At 40.0% G+C, this 22968-nt stretch overlaps 1 protein-coding gene across 1 annotated transcript; it reads right to left on the reverse strand.

Moving 5' to 3' along the window:
* Window positions 1-281: 281 nt before the first annotated feature.
* On the reverse strand, window positions 282-19110 carry LOC135463677 (nicotinate phosphoribosyltransferase-like). Its single transcript, XM_064741057.1, has 14 exons — window positions 19023-19110; window positions 18003-18173; window positions 17351-17561; window positions 16495-16625; window positions 16068-16183; window positions 14534-14618; window positions 13556-13664; window positions 9884-10024; window positions 8498-8585; window positions 7788-7868; window positions 7067-7169; window positions 6005-6162; window positions 5147-5254; window positions 282-4654 (listed from the first exon to the last, which is right to left on the reverse strand). The coding sequence occupies exons 1-14, from the start codon at window positions 19108-19110 to the stop codon at window positions 4577-4579; spliced, it is 1668 nt and encodes a 555-aa protein (XP_064597127.1). The 3' UTR covers window positions 282-4576.
* Window positions 19111-22968: the final 3858 nt, after the last annotated feature.

A 22968-nucleotide genomic window follows, 5' to 3' on the forward strand; every position in this document is an offset into this window, starting at 1 on the left:
TTTATTTGATTGGTGTTTTATGTCGTACTCAAAAATATTTCACTTATACAACGGCGACCAGCATTACAGTGGGAGGAAACCGGGCAGAGCCTTGGAGGGAACCCACGACCATAAGCAGTGCAAAGCTTTTAGCACTGCTCATGTAAGCCATCAGCAACAATGTGTTACATAACCTAGTTTAAAAAACTAAAATCACTCAAAATCACAGAGAAATGTTAACATCTGACCGCAACTGATTTTCTTTCGTAACACAACTGACTACCACAGACTACCACATATGCTAATCCTAAATGTAATACCGGTGCCGAACAGGTTATTGACATACATACAAGTACACAACATTTTCAGATTACACTTTGGGGAAATCTATTTAAAAGAAACAGAGATTACATTGATAGTTTGGACAAATAAATGCTATGGGCTTAGTGTGACGTATCAGGTATACATGTATACATGTAGAAATCTATTTAAAAGAAACAGAGATTACATTGATAGTTTGGACAAATAAATGCCATGAGCTTAGTGTGACGTATCAGGTATACATGTATACATGTAGAAATCTACTTAAAAGAAACACAGATTACATTGACAGTTTGGACAAATAAATGCCATGGGCTTAGTGTGACGTATCAGGTATACATGTATACATGTAGAAATCTATTTAAAAGAAACACAGAATACATTGATAGTTTGGACAAATAAATGCCATGAGCTTAGTGTGACGTATCAGGTATACATGTATCTTATTATCCACACTTTGTAACTTAAAATAACATATATTATTCTACTGTTTTGGCATTATTATAATGGCCTTTATGCGATTCTTAAATAGCTAAACTTGCTAAAATGAAATGCCGTAAGAACACGTGCTATGAATGACCGATGCATTTCGAATGAATGAACGAATGTTTGGAGATTTACGTCGTACTTAGCAATTTTTCAGTCGTAAGACGACGACGGTGCCTTTCATGTCGTTACATGTACTATCAGATCATCTGTCTATGCACAATACGGAACCTAACACAAACAGGATCGTTTTATATACTTCTCAGATTCAAGTTCACTGCAAAACATAAAAAGCTGACGTAAAAATACGACTTTAGCTTTGTTTTCGTTTACATATGGCTCAAAGATAATGACGCCATGTCCGTCATTTAAAATATCTGTCGACTTTACGTCACATACCTGTGGCATCTATCTATCTACCTGTAATACGACACAACTTATCTCAGAGCCTCAACATTACCAACAAAATTAAACTATACAAGTACATATTTATAACTCATAAATGCATAGGCACAGATCTGTATAACTGACCTCGTCTCAGACACATGCTTCAGTCTTCGTGTAAATATTTGATAAAATGATATAATAATATTTGACAGGCGTATTAGCGATCACAAAGGCTTGGATCTGCCATAACCAACATAATTTAGATTACAGGAGTCAAAATAATTTTGTGTACGTCTGTCTGCGACCATTTCTCCCAACTGACAGTTGAACTGACATGTACCACTCACTTGCGATGGGTCTGTTTCGAAAAAACTCTTTGTGGAAATTTCTGAAATAATTTTGGACCAAAATTTATCAAAACTAGTCATAGAATGCAACATTTTTATCTGCATTTACCTGTATTTGTTTCAAAGAAGCATGGTGTTCAGGTCTGGTGAGGAATGCTTTGGACAAGCAGAAAAAAATACTACCAGTCACGTGGAACACGTAAAAAACATTTAATACTCTCAACTGTTGAGACAGACTATAAAGAACCGAGGAGAATACAAACTTATTTAGCCGAAGTATGCATAGGTGGAGAGGCATATACGCATTAAAACCTACCGGCCTACAAGGAAATCATAGACATAAAAAGATAAAATTCTTTTACACTCAGCCTTTGGTATTTATACTGACATACTATAAATCTTTAACCTTTTCAACCAACAAAGCACATTTTTCAGCGGAATTTATGCATACAATTATTATGAAAATGAGGCTAAAAATGCTTTGTTTGTGTCATTAACGAAGCAAGCTTCATAAAACTGTGGACTTTGCTTCTCTACATGCCATAGTACTCTCAGAATGTTTGAAAATATTGGCTGCAGAGGCAGTTGTAAAGCTTGAAGAATTAAGGTAAGCAGAACACACATGGTAAATGTTCAGGCTTATGGAAACCAGTCTGTATCAATATAAATATATTTATACCAAAATAGTCAAATTAGTCTGCAAAAATGACTAGCACCTAAAATCTACATGTAGAAAACAACAACAACATGGAAATCAACCGATTTATGAAGTTTGATACTTCTGCTTTCAAAACAAAATACTGACCAGGGAATGGAATGTACAACATTTGGTCTTTCAAATTCCGTGCATGTATCAACAAAAAAATTTTAAAAAGGGGAGGCTATATATGGCCTTTCACAGTAGACTTGTATCCTATCCACTTCTTTGTTCTTAGTTCTGAACTCACTATAAGCCATTACTACCACTGACAATTAAAAATAGTTCTTCCAGATAAAATTACTGATCTATTTATTTACTTGATTGGTGTTTAAAAGGTGCGTACACAGTTCTCAAGAAACCTCCAACTGAACGACAACACGTTCAGCTTTGAAGTCTCAGTCCTTCATGACAGAGGACACCAAATTACAAGCCACAAAGGCATAGGTCGTACGTGTAAGCTCAGGATTTCTTAAAGAATAATTGTTATTTTCAATATTTTGTACAGGTGTTATCATATATGTATATATATTTTAGATATTTATATTATTTGCAGAGAATACTACCAGTGAAATGTTTTCAAAACTTTTTCATAACTGCTAATTTATTACAGAACACAAACTGTGATCCTCTTCCCGCCAAATGTTCCCTTATATGTTCTATAAATAATAATAAATAAAATCAGGTTTTGTTTTAACACTTTAACGGTAATGAAAATAAAATCAGGTTTTGTTTTAACACTTTAAAGGTAATGAAAATAAAATCAGGTTTTGTTTTAACACTGTAACAGTAATGAAATCTTACCTGTCTTCATGTTTTACACTGCAACCACTAGAAGGCATAGCTTTTGTAAAATGTCAGCAATTAGTTTGACAGCAGAGATATCAGTCTACTTCAGCAATATATACTTCTGATTACCTGTATCATACACTTTTGATACTTTTTAATTTGCAACATTATTAAATTATTTTTTCAATTCATGAACAACTAATTTCAAAATTCTTTTTCTTACATATCCAACTTTTGGCAACTTTCAACTTTCATACTGTGGTCACCAGAATAAATCTGGTAAATCTTTAAACTTTCATACTGTACAAAACATTCTGAAGTTGCGCCTCAAGAACTGTGGCTGTATTTTTATGTACATTATCATAACATTATGCGCTACAAAAACAGACTGCACCCGTTCCAACAGTTATGAATTTCTCTAGCTCACAATATTCCAATCATAATATTTTGTCAGACGTATTAAAACAATGTCAAAGCTTTTTTGCCTTTTGCGGAGAACATAGCCAGGTGGACTTTGGTTTACATCACACACCTGAGCAAACATAGTACAAAATGCCCTGATATGTCTCTGAGAAAAGTGCTGTCTTTTTGCTTACTGGCAAATAACATAAAATATTAAAATAAAATCATAAAATATTACTTGTGCTGCTCAACTTTATAATATTTATTTATTTGAATGGTTTTATGTCATACTCAAGAATATTTCACTTAATAAGACCCCGGCCAGCATTATGGTGGTGGAAAACCCACGACCATTCGCAGGTTGCTGCCAGACCTTAACATGCTTGATTGGTGTTTTAAGCCGTACTCAAGAATATTTCACTTATACGATGGCGGCCAGCATTATGGTGGGAAGAAACCCGGCAGAGCGCAGTGGAAACACACGATCATCCGCAGGTTGCTGACAGACCTTCCAAAGTACAGTAGAGGCTCAACCTTACACTTTTCCAGTAAGTTACCCTCTAAACAAACCATAAAACACCTTTATGAGATTAACAGAGTTCTGAGGTAAAATATACATTACAGTCTAGGGTAAAATTTAGGCCAATCGCTGTATATTACACCTTTAGGCAAAGAATCTACCTAAAATACACGCACATCCAGCAAAACATGTTTGACCTCTAAGACACCCGTGTGCAATACTCCAGATAAAGCCTACAATATTGCAGTTGACTGCATTGCCAAACATACTAGGGTTCCACATTTATTATTAATTGTTAGTTAATTTAATATACTAGTAAGTGACAAACATTTTTCCTACAACAGTTGGCAATGCAATTCACCCAACATGTTGCTATACAGCAAGACAAATAAGTGTTATATTTCACTGCATCACTGTAACAAAGAAGTGTGCATGAAGTTCCCCTACCATCATCACAAAATTGTGACAAATAATACTGTAAAATAGTAAACTTTACTGTCCCCTTTAAAAAACAAAAGCCTACATTTTTTACCCAATGGATGTCTATTTGCTTCTACAGGAAGCCAGGATAAAGTGGTCAGAGCAAACAGATCCTGCTGTTCCTGATTGGTGGGAACTGGTGGTCCTCTTGTGATGTGATTGGCTGAGTTACGACAGCTCTCCGATTGGTGCATGTTCCAGCCACAGATCATGTATGAATGAGTACAGCTTGGCACTTACTGAGACCTGTAAAATATACCCAATGTAACTGCACACTAATTATCCATTCAATGAATTGAAATATTTACGAATTTAAATGTTTTAAAACTTGATTTGGTAGTAAGGATGTAGAAGATACATGAATGCAAAACTTCAGCTCTATAATATGATAATAAATTATTTATTTAGTTTTAGATACCACTCATCAACAGTATAAAGATGAAAAATACACAATGGTAGCAAAGTGATAAATATGAAATTTATGCTAATTAATACACGTGCAAGGCATCAACAGATCCCACCCTTGTATTATTGTTTGTTACATGTAGGCAAAAAACCTGATAACTCTAGGAAAATTTCCCTTACAAATGAATTTCCTTACTCCAGGGATCTATTTCAACATTTTCTTTTTCAAATGAATTTTAATACATGCAAGTAACGGTACAAACGCAAACGCATTGTGAACTCTTTAGAAACAGAAATGAGTATGTCAAACAAGAAAAAAAAAACCAAGAGTACCTTATAAGGGGTAGGATTTAGAGTCCTTTTAATGTCATTTCGTATACTCATCAGAGATTTTGCAGCTTTCTCTCTCAGCTCTTGCAAAGAGAGGAACGGTTGCTGAAGCTGTATGAGAAGAAAAGAAATCACTGTTAGACTGATTCATTGAGATTGTTTGATATTTACGGAGTCACACTGAACAACCTAGCAACTGAAAATATTAAATCAGGTGGATTTAATGACAGAATCAGATGAATTGAATGACTGCCTCAGATTGCATGACTGAGTCACAATAAATTACAGAGTCAAAGTGAATGACAGAGGTATACTAAATGACTAAGTCAAAGGAATTGAATGACTGAGTCAGATCAACTGAATCACTGATTCAGATAGAATGACTCAGATTAAATGATTGATTCAGACAGCTAGAATGACTGAGTCAGACAGAATGACAAACTCATATTAAAATGACTTCATCAGAGTGAATGACAGACTCAGGTTGAATGAATGACTCAGAGTGAATTACCGAATTAAGTCAACCTGGTTGAGAGAGTCTGATTGATTAGTTGAGTCAGGTCTGATTTAGTTATTTATTTCACAGATTTTTTAGTCGTTCAGACAGACTCATTATCTGAGTCAGTTTCCATGCTTGATACATTGACTCCCTTTAACAGTCACATTGATGGATTCACAAAACTTCCTTCCCTTTTTGTCTTTCTCTGTTCACACAAATCATCTTCATTCAACTGTAGTGCACGGCCCAGTAACCACGGTAACTGATAAAGCTGGTTGAATCGGATGAATCTGAGTGTGACAAAATTTCTACTCTGTAGCAAGAATCTCAAATTCGGATACAACCAGCAATTTCGGCCTTACCTGTCCATTCTTCCAGTACAGCGTGTGCAGAGGTTCCACTGTGGACGGTGACACATATGCCCGTTTGGACTCGTTAAAAGGGTGTCGGCACAACGTCCTTTGGCCTGGGACAGGGGCACTCTCGTGGGGCTGCTGCATCAGATCCACAAGGGCATGACCTTCACAAAGACACAGAATTATCATAGATTGTCCACCAACATGACCTTCACAAGAACACAGAATTATGATAGTTATCCAACAATATGACCTCAACAAGGACACAGAATTATCATAAATTGTCCACCAACATGACCTTCACAAGGACACAGAATTATCATATACTGTCCACCAACAAGGCCTTCACAAGGACACAGAATTATTATAGATTATTCTCCAATAATCAGAGATTATCAACTTATATGAACAGGATCTTTACAAAGAAATGGATGATACTCCTACAGTAAGCATTGTTAATATATGAGAGGCCCTGTGGGCAGAGTTTGGATTATGAAGAATATCAAAGAGCCACTGGCATGATTTTTGAAACACCAACAGATTCTTATCTTATGGTGTTTCAAAATCAATTTTGCTTTAACTGGGTGACTTGCAATCAGATTATTTAAGTCATGAAATGCAACATTCCCGACTTTCTGAGCAAACGACTGCCACTGTGTTAAGCTTAGGCCTGTTCGACACGTGACATCATGAGTTGTAGAGTGCAAAATACATAAATTCTTCTATTTTTGGGGGACACATGGTCTGCTCTTGTCAGCCAATAACACATCCAATTTGTAGCAGGAATATCTAGTTTCTCTTTTTATTTCTCACATGGTTAGTCCATCTAATGAACAACATAATCATATTCAAATTCTTTGCTTTCAGCACTACTACATGTATTGTCTATCCTAAAAATTGAATGAATTTACAAGGTAACAGACATATCTAGACTGAGACTTGACATTATGAAAGTAGGGTGTACAATTTGCCAATTTATTTTAAACTTTAAACACAAATGTAGCCTGGATCATGATGATGGCTCTTCAGGGGAGAGAATGAAGATCAGGGGAGAGAACTGTGACTGACCATCTGCTCCGTAGAGCCTGTAGGCTAACTTCCTGCCTGGTATGGTCACCTTCTCCATATCTTCACTCAGCTTGATTCTCGGCACTTTGTTTACCTCCACAAGCTGCAAAGACAATACAACATTAAACACTTATCAGTCTACTTTCAGTGTTTTCACTGATAACTTTTTTTTTTATCATATCAGATCAAATTTTGTGTGCAGATTCACTCTGTAGACACTCAGATCAAGAAAACAAACTTAATCTTTACATTTGCTTTGCATATTTAAATATGCCCATCATGAACAAATTTTGTGAAAATTCTTGTTTTCTTGTTGGGTGAGGTTGGTGGGGGGAGGGGGAATTGAATGTATTCAGGAGGGGCACATTATATATTTTTTAATTTCTTCTCTGATTTTGAGCATTTTTTTTTTTTTTTTGACAGCAGAAACGTTTCGGAATGACATCACTAGCAAACACACTCAGGACCAGCTCAATGCCCCCTATTCGAACTTCTCACTGAAAAAGTTGTGATGACAGCTATTACTGTTCACATAGCGGCTTCAGTCTCCTTGACTTCCAGGCTGACCACCTGCATGTGGCTGCGGGCTTAGACACACCCTAGTTTAAAGCAATTCTTACCCCGCTTCCCCACCCTTCCCAAGGCCAAACACGTCAAGATTATTCATGTAGACACATCCTAAAACTCGTACGTTTCATAAATACTTTAACAAGACCTTTACCTTGAATACACACCCCAGGGCAGGCTGTTTCTGACAGGTGACCAGGTGAGTCCCTATCCCAAATGAGTTGATCGCATGACCCTAAGGAGAAAACCACAAATATACTTTATTTTAGTCTGTCAGTAATAATTACTGGTATTAACGGTTCCACTTGTGGAAGAAAATATTTTCAAGGGCCAAATATATTATGTTTTCTAGCATTTTCCAAGATTAATTCAGTGTAAGTACAAACGCCATCAGTTCGATTGATTTATTTGATTGGTCTTTCACCTACACAGACGGCAGCCACCATTATGGTGGGAAGAAACCGGACAGAGCATGGGGGAAACCCACAACCACCCGCTGGTTGCTGACAGATCTTCCCACATACGACTGAAGAGGGACTTTCAGATCTTTTTGACTTGTTGCCACATAGGTTTGTCACTTTGAAAACAATCTTTGAGACAATTTATCCTGACAGAAAATTCTGACAACATGCGACAGATTTGGAATATAGGACGGAACTCGGAAATGCCACACCCTGAGTTCACTTCTGGCTATTCTATGTTTGGAACAGAAATTTTCAGTTGTAACCGCTATTCCTGATTTCCGAATTTACTGAAATATTTCTATTTATTCAACATTTGGATAGATTACAGGAAAATGTGTTATTTCTATGACTGTTGTCTTTGATGTTCTATAAATGAAAGATAATAAACAAAATAACTTACCTGTTGGTTTAAGGAGTGTATTGTGTCTTCATTGATGTCATTACTGGCCACAATTGTCATCCCGTTTTTAAACAATGGTATGTCAAACCTGCAAATTAACATATTACACGGTCAACATATGACTGACACACGGTCAACTGATAAACAAAAACTCTGGATTGTTTTTAAATTTGGAATGCATATATAAATGTGTATATGAATTTACTGTGTTTCACCTGAAGTTTAGCATTTTCCAAATAACACATTCTGAACGATCTATCCCCCTTGTAGGTTTGATTAATCCTTTATCATACCTGTTTTATGTATATGCCCTAAATGACCTTAAATTTCGCCCACAAAAGAGCATTTTTAGAGGCAAATAAATGTCACAAAATATTATTTTCAGTGCTGAAACTTTCAATTTTCCAGCTGAATAGCATTCCACGTTTCAAGCAAACCTCAAAACACCTTTCTAAAATCAACAGCACCCTCAGAATCAGGAAAAATGGGCAAGTTAGTCATGGACGAACTCGATGGTCATTTATACCATAGATACATCTGACTTTAGTGTTAATGTCATAACTCCAATGTACACGTATCAGGGACACAGAAAGTGACACTCTACACAGTTTTTAGAGCAATGTGAACCACAGATGTCTCACATGAAGCAAGTTTTGACCAGCAAGTCTACTGCGAGCATACTGCGACATACATACTTGTACAGTGTGAGAAAAACACTCGCAGTTGGTTTCAGTCCATTGCAAGCGGTTGTTTCCACTCTCCAAAGATCACAAATGTTTTGGGTAGGACCAAAAAGTCTGCAATCACTAGATTACTAGTCAAAACTTGCTTTGTGTGAAACCTACTTACAGGATGCATGAAACATATGGCTTTTATTTCTTAAATTTGCATTGATCTGTCATAATATATAAACCTGCTAAAAACAAATTCTAAGCCATCTTCTTGGAAGTAAAGCCCCATGATCTATCATGAAATTAAGTAACCTTCATTCATGGTGTCCTCAGTGATAGCCATCCAAATAGCTCTGTTAGGGAAAGGCCTCAGTTAAGCCAATAAACTCACATTAAATTCAGGCGGTAATTCTAAGACATGGCCTCCGCTGTTGTCGTATAAATAAAGTGAAAATTTCTTGAGTGCAGCCAAAAAAAAACACTAATGAAATAAATAAATAATTTTGCGATGTAACATATACCCCAAAAATGAAAATTCAACAAGAAAAAAGTTTGACTTAATTCCCTTTATTTATCACAAAACCACAATCTCTTTAACTTTCATTAATTCTTTAAGCTTTACTATGTACTCAAAACGTAAAAATATAAAAAATGGAAAACTCATGCTGATTAAATAAATGATTAACTTCAAACATTGCCTGGTCTTAGAACTTACCTCTCACTGATTTTCTCAAATCCCGCGTATACGACTTTTGACAGGTATGCCAGATCTCCGCTGTCCAATCTGATGCCAAGGGGGTGGTAACCAAGCTCGTGAAGTGCCATGGCAACCGAGCAGAAATTAGGCAAGCCACTCCTGTGAGTGAATCGGAAGGTATAGATAATCAGTCAACAGGTCTATTACATGTATTTCTACAAATTAGATTTGTAGGAGACACATGGTTGTGAAAAAAAAAGCTCACTAAAAAAAATTATGCAACATACATCAGGCCAGAACCAGGCTGGGGGCTCCCCAAGTGCACAAGATACACCCTAGATCAGGTCAGGGCTCCCCAAGTGCACAAGATACACCCTAGATCAGGCCACACTCCCCAGTCTAGAAGATACACCCTAGATCAGGCCACGCTCCCCAGTCTAGAAGATATACACTAGATCAGGCCAGGCTCCCCTGTCCACAAGATACACCCTAGATCAGGCCAGGCTCCCCTGTCCACAAGATACACCCTAGATCAGACCAGGGCTCCCCAGTCCACAAGATACACCCTACATCAGGCCAGGGTTCCCCAGTCCACAAGATACACCCTAGATCAGACCAGGGCTTCCCAGTCCACTATACACCCTACATCAGGCCAGGGCTCCCCAGTCTAGAAGATACACCCTAGATCAGGCCAGGGTTCCCCAGTCCACAAGATACACCCTAGATCAGGCCAGAACTCCCCAGCCCACAAGATACACCCTAGATCAGGCCACGCTCCCCAGTCTAGAAGATATACACTAGATCAGGCCAGGCTCCCCTGTCCACAAGATACACCCTAGATCAGGCCAGAGCTCCCCAGTCCACAAGATACATCCTAGATCAGGCCAGGGCTCCCCTGTCCACAAGATACACCCTAGATCAGACCAGGGCTTCCCAGTCCACTATACACCCTACATCAGGCCAGGGCTCCCCAGTCTAGAAGATACACCCTAGATCAGGCCAGGGTTCCCCAGTCCACAAGATACACCCTAGATCAGGCCAGAACTCCCCAGCCCACAAGATACACCCTACATCAGGCCACACTCCCCAGTCTAGAAGATACACCCTAGATCAGGCCACGCTCCCCAGTCTAGAAGATATACACTAGATCAGGCCAGGCTCCCCTGTCCACAAGATACACCCTAGATCAGGCCAGAGCTCCCCAGTCCACAAGATACATCCTAGATCAGGCCAGGGCTCCCCTGTCCACAAGATACACCCTAGATCAGGCCAGAACTCCCCAGTCCACAAGACACACCCTACATCAGGCCAGGGCTTCCCAGTCCACTATACACCCTACATCAGGCCAGGGCTTCCCAGTCCACAAGATACACCCTAGATCTCCCCAGTCCACAAGATACACCCTAGATCAGGCCAGGGCTCCCCAGTCCACAAGATACACCCTAGATCAGACCAGGGCTCCCCAGTCTACTAGATATACCCTCGATCAGGCCAGGGCTCCCCAGTCCACAAGATACACCCTAGATCAGGTCAGGGCTCCCCAAGTGCACAAGATACACCCTAGATCAGGCCACGCTCCCCAGTCTAGAAGATACACCCTAGATCAGGCCACGCTCCCCAGTCTACAAGATACACCCTAGATCAGGCCAGAGCTCCCCAGCCCACAAGATACACCCTGGATCAGGCCAGAGCTCCCCAGTCCACAAGATACACCCTAGATCAGGTCAGGGCTCCCCAGTCCACAAGATACACCCTAGATCAGGCCAGAGCTCCCCAGTCCACAAGATACACCCTAGATCAGGCCAGAGCTCCCCAGTCCACAAGATACACCCTAGATCAGGCCAGAGCTCCCCAGTCCACAAGATACACCCTAGATCAGGCCAGAGCTCCCCAGTCCACAAGATACACCCTAGATCAGGCCAGGGCTCCCCTGTCCACAAGATACACCCTAGATCAGGCCAGAACTCCCCAGTCCACAAGACACACCCTACATCAGGCCAGGGCTTCCCAGTCCACTATACACCCTACATCAGGCCAGGGCTTCCCAGTCCACAAGATACACCCTAGATCTCCCCAGTCCACAAGATACACCCTAGATCAGGCCAGGGCTCCCCAGTCCACAAGATATACCCTAGATCAGGCCGGGGCTCCCCAGTCCACAAGATACACCCTAGATCAGGCCAGGGCTCCCCAGTCCACAAGATACACCCTAGATCAGACCAGGGCTCCCCAGTCTACTAGATATACCCTCGATCAGGCCAGAACTCCCCAGTCCACAAGATACACCCTAGATCAGGTCAGGGCTTTCCAAGTCCACAAGATACACCCTAGATCAGGTCAGGGCTCCCCAGTCTAGAAGATATATCCTAGATCAGGGCAGGGCTCCCCAGTCCACAAGATACACCCTAGATCAGGGCAGGGCTCCCCAGTCCACAAGATACACCCTAGATCAGACCAGGGCTCCCCAGTCCACAACATACACCCTAGATCAGGCCAGGGCTCCCCAGTCCACAACATACACCCTAGATCAGGCCAGGGCTCCCCAGTCCACAAGATACACCCTAGATCAGGCCAGAGCTCCCCAGTCCACAAGATACACCCTAGATCAGACCAGAGCTCCCCAGCCCACAAGATACACCCTAGATCAGGCCAGAGCTCCCCAGCCCACAAGATACATCCTAGATCAGACAAGGGCTCCCCAGTCCACAAGATACACCCTAGATCAGGCCAGGGCTCCCCAGTCCACAAGATACACCCTAGATCAGACCAGAGCTCCCCAGTCCACAAGATACACCCTAGATCAGGCCAGAGCTCCCCAGTCCACAAGATACACCCTAGATCAGACCAGGGCTCCCCAGTCCACAAGATACACCCTAGATCAGGCCAGAGCTCCCCAGCCCACATGATACACCCTAGATCAGACCAGTACTGTGGGATACCACCCCTAACACTGATTCCTTGATGATTAATGGACACAGAAGCTGACGCTTGGGTATATGAATGAAACAAAATTTCACAGTTCAGCATTTCCCTTCAGTTGTGTTGAACCAATCTTTTTGTCTCTTTTTTTGCAGGTAAAGTAATGCACCAATTGATATGTCCTGGAAAACACATACATATCAAACAACTGAAAATAACAATTTCCAGTAACATATGCAGGATTGGTGGCATTTTTTCTCTGTTTTACGCGTTAATTCCTGTTTCTTTTACACAGATACCCTATCTTCATTTAACAAGATTTTCCCCATTTTTTTATTAAAGAATGAATGTATGATTATGGATTTAATAGTGCCCTGTTGGCAGTATTTCAGCCATATAAATAGTGCCTTGTTGGCAATTTTTCAGCAACATATATAGTGCCTTGTTGGCAATATTTCAGTCATATTAATAGTGCCTTGTTGTCAATATTTCAGTCATATTAATAGTGCCTTGTTGGCAATATTTCAGCCATATTAATACTGCCTTGTTGGCAATATTTCAGCCATATTAATAGTGTCTTGTTAGCAATATTTCAGTCATATTAATAGTGTCTAATTGGCAATATTTCAGTCATAATTATAGTGCCTTATTGGCAATATTTCAGCCATATTAATAGTGCCTTATTGACAATATTTCAGCCATATTGTGGCAAACCTTTTATTCCTGTGTATTGTGTTACATGGTGATTGGGCCCAACATCTGTCCACTCACCTGATGACATCATAGGTGTCAATCAGCGCCAGGAATCTGTTGGGAAAAGCCTGGGCATAACAGATAAATGCAGTTAACTCGCCCTGAATCACCTGGTCAGGTAAAAAATCTGAAATCAGAGAATATCTGTTTGACGATTGTCTGTTTGGTATCTAAAAATAAGCACAATCTACATGTTTTATGTACTAAAATTACCTAATGATAATAACTGAAAATGATTGTTTCACGCATAATTGAAAATGTTTTTTCCATGCATAATTGAAAATGATTGTTTCATGCATAATTGAAAATGATTGTCTCATGCATAATTGAAAATGATTACTTCAAGTATAATTGAAAATGATGTTTTCATAGATAATTGATAATTATTTCTTTCACATATATCTCAGATCTCTAAGACTTACGTTTCAAACATGCTATTTTGTACGCTTTTTTTTTTTGATGTAATGTAGAAGTGATAAAAAATAATTAGTTTGTTTCCTTTGAGGTTTATCTATCAGCAGTGTTTCTGCCCCAATGTGGTACAACAGTTTTACATGCTGCATCACTGGAATGCCATGCTACAGACAACAGGCTTGACAGCCTATTCAGGCACAGTACACACACAGACATATGTTTAACCTTGGCCTGTGCCATTACGGTAAAACCAGACAGCAGTACATCCTCTCCAGCAAAATGTACAAATTCCCTCAATCAACCCAAAGGGAGATTACTCTCCAATTCTATCCTATACCTTATCACTGAGGAATGGCTTAAAAAAATTCCTGGAGCAGGATACTGACCCAGATCATCAGGAAATTAAATGAATTTGGTCCTTAGACCAACGACAACCCATTTGTAAAATTTGATCAGAATACCTGATTAGGTTTTCTCTAATGCTGTTGACAGACAGACAGGCAGACAGCCAGGCAGACAGACAGACAGGCAGACAGGCAATCGGCCAAAACCATAACCTCCTTTGATAGAGGTAAAACTTACCAAGCGTGTCCACCAACTTTTCCTGCCATTTCAGACAAAAGTTGACAAAGTCCACAGTCTCTGACGAATTGTGTCTCTTTATTGTCTGAAATAAAAAACAAAAGAATGAAATAAATTTGTAAAATAACAGAATAGTAGAGCTTTACTTTCGACAGGAATCCAGGAGCCCCATTCTCGTCATGACTCTCACAAACCAAAGCCATGGCAATCCTGTAAAGTCACAAAATTAATTTTCAAGATGACAACGATGTTCTCAAATTTTCAATTACCAACAACAGCAGCTCCTTTGGACAAGTGGACATAGGCGTTTGACATCATTAAGTTATCAACTTAGAATCAACAAAATCTACTTTTTAAAAAATGTTACCAACCAAACAAAATTGTTAAAAAACATCTGATTCTACAGTAGTCAATAGTGACATCAGATCCATATTTTTGGACTGAAATCCTTTTTTTCAAGGTCCATTCGTCGAATGCATTCCCAAATATATATATATACATATATATATATATATATATATATATATATATATATATATATACATGTAAAAACTGAATCTACCCATCTATGCACATTAAAGGCAAAAACCTGATGTCACAATAGAATCAAAACATTCAAATGTATTTTACTGGGACAAAAAAATTCTAACAAGGCATGGAGAGAACACTGGTAGTTCACCTGATTGAGCAGTTTGTAAAACTGCATAATGCTCACGTCATGTTATACATAGAGAATGTACAATGAGTGACCCATTATATCGATTTTGTTCAACAAACGGTTGGAGCCGAACCACACATTTAACTAAATATAGGTCTAGGAAAGAGATTGTGATTTCTGTGAACAGAAAACATAACGCAGTGCATTATTGTGCTATAAGATGACTAGCTCTGTCTTTTTTTTTTTTTTTTCTTTTGTTTTTTGGGAAAATATCAGCCTTCATAACTTCATAACAAATCTGTGACCTAAATCTAGGTCATATCTCTATGATGTCTCGCGATAACTTGCAGGGTTTGGGGAGCAGTGATCTCGAAAATCATACTGAACGAAAATTTAAATTTATGCTTTTAACGTGAACAATTCACCTCAAAACTTATTTGCTGGTCTTACTAACCATCATGGTCACAAAGACACTGCAGGGAGTTTAGTGCACAACTTTACCACAGAGGTCTTTGATATGCAAACCACCAACTGCATTTGGCAATCCATGTACTATGGGAGGCAACTGCGACCTTGTGAATAGCTGAGGAAAATGCTGAGCTATGAGGTAAAACACCGCCACTGACACTGCCACTGACACTGACACTGACACCGCCACTGACACTGCCACTGACAGCATCTGATCCCCCTGTCACAATACCTCTCCTTACTTTGTAAGACGAGCTAAAAAAATAAATCGAACTATTTTTATGGACAGTGTTTAATGGTCTTTCATCTTACAAATTACTTTATGTTAGTGTTTTCTTCGCCTTTAATTTACAAATGAATTAATGTCTCTGTCTCACACTGAACCTGTGTTTGGGTCATCAGCCTTACCCGATTTTTAATCTCTGACAAATCACTGTAGGATGTGACAAATGCGTGAGCGTGAGTTCCTCGGACTGGCATGCCGAACATTTTCCCTGCCAAGACATTACTGGTGCCATCAAACCCTGCAATGGAAAGAGATTTGTTTAAAGGGTTCGTGAAAGGTACAGTTTTTGTTCCATAACTATAAAAAAAATGCTTCTCTACCTTGTTCTTAATGCATAAAAATAGCTTTAAACTATGAAATGTTTTACATGTTCTAAGGCCCCAACTTCACCAACTGTCAGTCTGCAAATTAAGTAGCCTGAAGTCAAGTGGGACTTCAACAGTAACAGTTGTCAAAACAACTCTGTGGAGAAAAAATCTGAACAGTGAGCACTAAGCTGGTTTTTTTTGAACTGTTACAACCCCAAATGTTTCTGTAGTTCTCTCTTACCTCCCATGTAGCAGTAGCGAGAGGCCGATAGGCCCCCATCTGGCCCCTGGGCTCTCCGCAACCCAAACTCCAGTAGGGTCTTGTCCGCACCCGCAGCCAGACGAAACCGCGCAGCGTTTGTTGCCACCAAACTGAAAAATAATGGCATATTCAAACAGAATCACATCCAAGTACACTGAGAAATATTTGGGTGAGCCATATAATCATGGCTGCTCAATCTCTAGTGTGATGAGAAAGGGAGATGTTAACACAGGGATTTGATTAGTTAGAGATAAGTGGTTTGCTTATTCGGGCCGCAGCCTGGCTGTGTAGAGTTTGAGCAACCATGCTTGTTGCGCATCAAAATATTTCTCAACCTACAAGCATGCTCAAACTAAACTTCATTAAAATTAGACTGCCTATAAATCACTAAAAACAATCTTGCCTACAGTCACAAACTACCTCACATGTCAAACAGGTGTGTCTTGTAATGCCAGGTGATGCTGTACTGTACTCAAGAATATTTCACTTATACAAAGGCAGCCAGCATCCTGGTGAAAGGAAACCGAGCAGAGCCTCGGGGAAAGCCACACCCACCTGCAAGTTTCTGGCAGACCATTTGAATGACTCCAGTCACACAAGAGACTCCTCTTAATTACTACAAATTCTTTTGGAAGGTAAGTATTAATTGGTCATGTGTCGTCCCCTCAGGGTTTACGTTAGACATATCCTAGAGCGTTTATCATATTATGCAGAAACTCTGGTGTCACCAGCCTAACCTAGCCAAACGTGTGACATTATTCAGTTTTACATGACCAGTTTTTATTGGCTGGCAACTCCGGTGTTTCCGCATAATCGTACGTCTCCAAAATCTTACCTCGCATAATTAATGAGATTCAACATGGTGGTTTCCATCAGTTGCACTATGGGTAATGGCCCTTGGATTATGAGAAGAGGGACCTTCGGGAACACAACAGTGCCTTCTGGGATAGCGTACAGAGTGATGCCATCAGTGTTCACAGATCTTAAGTATTCAAAAAACTCGTTCTCTGTTTCCTTTGGTAGTACGGATTTAATGTAGCTTATATCTGTGAATCAAATGAAAGTAATGACACTTAGACTTTAGAATATACTTTGAACAAATTGTTGCTGTGGAAACCTTTAAAATAGAGGATTCTTGGACCACCATTCTGACAAAGAACAATTGTAGACAATGAAGAGCATATGCAATAAAAAAGATATTTACATGCACATGGTGTATTCAAAATTGACAAAGTTATTATCCAAAATAAATGAACCAGTTTGCAACAAACTTCATCACACACAATCACGACAGCAGTTTTGCAAAACTTTTATACAGTGTACATTTTCCACTGACTGATTGTGGTTTAATGCCACCCTCAAGTAGTTTTCATTCCTACGATGACGCTTGGTTTAATTGGTGATGAAAACTGAAGGGCCCATAGTAAATACATGTACAGTATGTTATTGAAGAACTCTAACATATCCAAGAAGGGCATCACCCTTACCACTGTCCGAGAAGCTAAAGTGTTGAAGAAACTTCAAGCATTCTTCCAGTCCAGCAAACAATGTGAACTCTCCACGAAATGGATTTTTTCGGAAGTAAAGATCAAAGACTGCTATATCATCTCGCTTATCACTTTTCCAGTATGCATATGCCATCGTGATCTGGTAGAGATCTGAAAATTAAATGAAAAAAAATGTAATAACCCTTAGCAGTTATCATGTTTAATCCTGGGAAAAGACAAGTCAAATTCACACTTTGATATGTATTATCTACTATTTTAATAGCTTCAATTTGAAACATTCCATAAAATTGCATCGTCTAAATATCGCATAGACCTGATTCTGTTTTTAAGTCGATATGACAAATTGCAATGTGTGAATAAGGCTTTGATTCCCGGTCTCTCAACTAAGTAGATCGTAAAATTAGAATTAACTGATATGACTGACTTGAAGCCCTGAATGATGCTTTGCAAACTGAGCCAAAATGATAACTACCAATTAATATATAATGTTCATTGCATATGCACATTGGAGCTTGTCTGCTAACAGTGTTTTAATCTTTTGCACTACAATTCTGCATCAAAAATTATCATTATTTAAACTGATATCCAGGCTAGTGACTGACTTAACAAACAGGTACAAGAAGATTATCACTGTCCCAGAAAATGATGTTGTAACTACACTTTCAGTTTCACTTTCGATCTGCTATTTCATTCGAATTAAACCCACCATCCTTCTTTTCTTATACGAATTTCTAATATTACCCAGTCACACAGAGTATCACGACAATGCCCGAACTACAAGTCAAATTCTTGCGCTGGCACAAGACGCTTAACAGATACTTGACGCTAATTTATCCAATACATCGATCAACATGCCAATCAAAATAAATGATAGGCCTACAGAATAAACCAGTCGCACCTGCAAGTCAAAGTAAATCAAAACTACGGGTTGACAACATGCCCGAAGAATCATGTCGTTACGTAAGCACATACACCTAATGAAAACTGTAAGGACTTAACCTGTGAGAAGCGGTTGGATGATCCCATTTCGTCCTATTTCCGATAATATGGTGACAGATTCGCTTTCGTTTACTCCGTTGGACGCCATGATGCTTGACAGATACGTCCTTCAGAGGTCAAGGACGATGTATGGTTTATCTAAAATTATGGAGACGACTCTAGGATCGGAAATAACTCACGCACATCTATGCTTTGGCGCATCACTTGACGCCAAAGTTTATGACTTTTAACATATAAAAAAAAATCCAGGAGATTCAAATCAGCTAATGTGTATGTGGGGGAAGGAGTTTGAAATTATTTCCGATACCGGTATCATTAAAAAAAAAAAAAGGAAGTGACTGGTACATTTTTCATTGCACGAAATGTACCAGTCAGGAATGTGGAAAACATTGCAGGGAGGAGCAACAGTACTCGTCAGCCTACATCCACGAGGGGAACGGAAGTACATCCACCAGGAGAACGGACATCCATCAGGAGGACGTTGCAGTGCGCATGACCATACATATGGCGCGAAATGCAAAGTAGTGGGGTATAGTTACACATTTGTGTTCAGTAAAAAGACATACGGATTATATCACTGTATATCTGACACCATTAACTTAAATTTTATTTACTACAGTGCTTCCCCAAATTATCGAACTATCGACAACAGATGATGAGTAAGACAAGGTATGTTATAAATTATCGGTATAAATTATCAAACTATCGACGACAGATGATGAATAAGACAAGGTACCGGTATTCTATATCAAAAGGATACAACAGCCCAAGGCCTCTCCAGACCCGTTTTCCCGACATGGGGTTCATAGGCCTATAGGACTAAGCCTATACAATATACAGGTACTTGGTATTTAACTTATTTAACTTCCTGCAGGTATAAAATACAACATCCACGAGGAGGACGGTGGCTTATTTAACTTCCTGCAGGTATAAAAAACAACATCCACGAGGAGGACGGTGGCTTATTTAACTTCCTGCAGGTATAAAATACAACATCCACGAGGAGGACTGTGGTTAATTTAACTTCCTGTAGGTATAGAGTACAACATCCACGAGGAGGACGGCGGCTAATTTAATTTCATATAGGTATAAAGTACAACATCCACAAAGAGGACGGTGGCTAATTTACCTTCCTGTAGGTATGAAGTACAACATCCACGAGGAGGACGGTGGCTAATTTAACTTCCTGCAGGTATAAAGTACAACATCCACGAGGAGGACGGTGGCTAATTTACCTTCCTGTAGGTATAAAGTACAACATCCACGAGGAGGACGGCGGCAAACTTAACTTCCTGTAGGTATAAAGTACAACATCCACGAGGAGGACGGTGGCTAATTTACCTTCCTGTAGGTATAAAATACAACATCCACGAGGGGGATGGTGGCTAATTTAACTTCCGGTAGGTATAAAGTACAACATCCACGAAGAGAACGGTGGCTTATTTAACTTCCTGCAGGTATAAAATACAACATCCACGAGGAGGACGGTGGCTAATTTACCTTACTGCAGGTATAAAGTACAACATCCACGAGGAGGACGATGGCTAATTTAACTTCCTGCAAGTATAAAATACAACATCCACGAGGAGGACGGTGGCTAATTTACCTTCCTGTAGGTATAAAGTACAACATCCACGAGGAGGGCGGCGGCTAATTTAACTTCCTGTAGGTATAAAGTACAACATCCACGAGGAGGACGGTGGCTAATTTAACTTCCTGTAGGTATAAAGTACAACATCCACGAGGAGGACGGCGGCTTATTTAACTTCCTGCAGGTATAAAATACAACATCCACGAGGGGGATGGTGGCTAATTTAACTTCCGGTAGGTATAAAGTACAACATCCACGAAGAGAACGGTGGCTTATTTAACTTCCTGCAGGTATAAAATACAACATCCACGAGGAGGACGGTGGCTAATTTAACTTCCTGCAGGTATAAAGTACAACATCCACGAGGAGGACGGTGGCTAATTTACCTTCCTGTAGGTATAAAGTACAACATCCACGAGGAGGACGGCGGCAAACTTAACTTCCTGAAGGTATAAAGTACAACATCCACGAGGAGGACGGTGGCTAATTTACCTTCCTGCAGGTATAAAGTACAATATCCACGAGGAGGACGGCGGATACTTTACCTTTCTGCAGGTATAAAGTACAACATCCACGAGGAGGACGGTGGCTAATTTACCTTTCTCCAGGTATAAAGTACAACATCCACGAGGAGGACGGTGGCTAATTTAACTTCCCGCAGGTATAAAGTACAACATCCACGAGGAGGACGGTGGCTAATTTAACTTCCTGCAGGTATAAAGTACAACATCCACGAGGAGGACGGTGGCTAATTTACCTTCATATAAGTATAAAGTACAACATCCACGAGGAGAACGGTGGCTAATTTAACTTCCGGTAGGTATAAAGTACAACATCCACGAAGAGAACGGTGGCTTATTTAACTTCCTGCAGGTATAAAATACAACATCCACGAGGAGGACGGTGGCTAATTTACCTTCCTGCAGGTATAAAGTACAACATCCACGAGGAGGACGGTGGCTAATTTAACTTCCTGTAGGTATAAAGTACAACATCCACGAAGAGAACGGTGGCTTATTTAACTTCCTGCAGGTATAAAATACAACATCCACGAGGAGGACGGTGGCTAATTTACCTTCCTGTAGGTATAAAGTACAACATCCACGAGGAGGACGGCGGCTAATTTAACTTCCTGTAGGTATAAAGTACAACATCCACGAGGAGGACGGTGGCTAATTTACCTTCCTGTAGGTATAAAGTACAACATCCACGAGGAGGACGGCGGCTTATTTAACTTCCTGCAGGTATAAAAATACAACATCCACGAGGAGGACGGTGGCTAATTTACCTTCCGGTAGGTATAAAGTACAACATCCACGAAGAGAACGGTGGCTTATTTAACTTCCTGCAGGTATAAAATACAACATCCACGAGGAGGACGGTGGCTAATTTACCTTCCTGTAGGTATAAAGTACAACATCCACGAGGAGGACGGTGGCTAATTTACCTTCCTGTAGGTATAAAGTACAACATCCACGAGGAGGACGGCGGCAAACTTAACTTCCTGTAGGTATAAAGTACAACATCCACGAGGAGGACGGTGGCTAATTTACCTTCCTGTAGGTATAAAGTACAACATCCACGAGGAGGACGGCGGCTACTTTACCTTTCTGCAGGTATAAAGTACAACATCCACGAGGAGGACGGTGGCTAATTTACCTTTCTCCAGGTATAAAGTACAACATCCACGAGGAGGACGGTGGCTAATTTAACTTCCCGCAGGTATAAAGTACAACATCCACGAGGAGGACGGTGGCTTATTTAACTTCCTGTAGGTATAAAGTACAGCATCCACGAGGAGGACGGTGGCTAATTTACCTTCATATAAGTATAAAGTACAATATCCACGAGGAGAACGGTGGCTAATTTACCTTCCTGTAGGTATAAAGTACAACATCCACGAGGAGGACGGTGGCTAATTTAACTTCCTGTAAGTATAAAGTACAACATCCACGAGGAGGACGGTGGCTAATTTAACTTCCTGCAGATATAAAGTACAACATCCACGAGGAGGACGGTGGCTAATTTACCTTCATATAGGTATAAAGTACAACATCCACGAGGAAAACGGTGGCTAATTTACCTTTCTCCCGGTATAAAGTCCAGCATCCACGAGGAGGACGGCGGCTACTTTACCTTTCTGCAGGTATAAACTACAGCATCCTCGAGAAGGACGGTGGCTAATTTACCTTTCTGCAGGTATAAAGTACAACATCCACGAGGAGGACGGTGGCTAATTTACCTTCCTGTAGGTATAAAGTACAACATCCACGAGGAGGACTGCGGCTAATTTAACTTCCTGTAGGTATAAAGTACAACATCCACGAGGAGGACGGTGGCTTATTTACCTTCCTG

This window comes from Liolophura sinensis, chromosome 3 (assembly GCF_032854445.1).
Source record: "Liolophura sinensis isolate JHLJ2023 chromosome 3, CUHK_Ljap_v2, whole genome shotgun sequence".
Lineage (NCBI taxonomy): Eukaryota > Metazoa > Mollusca > Polyplacophora > Chitonida > Chitonidae > Liolophura > Liolophura sinensis.

Coding starts and splice junctions, on each gene's coding strand:
- LOC135463677 (XM_064741057.1), bottom strand. CDS start 19,110: ATGGCGTCCAACGGAGTAAACGAAAGCGAATCTGTCACCATATTATCG. Junction 17,562..18,002: donor CTTTAGCTTCTCGGACAGTG/GTAAGGGTGATG, acceptor TTTGATTCACAG/ATATAAGCTACATTAAATCC. Junction 8,586..9,883: donor TTTGAGAAAATCAGTGAGAG/GTAAGTTCTAAG, acceptor GTTAATTTGCAG/GTTTGACATACCATTGTTTA.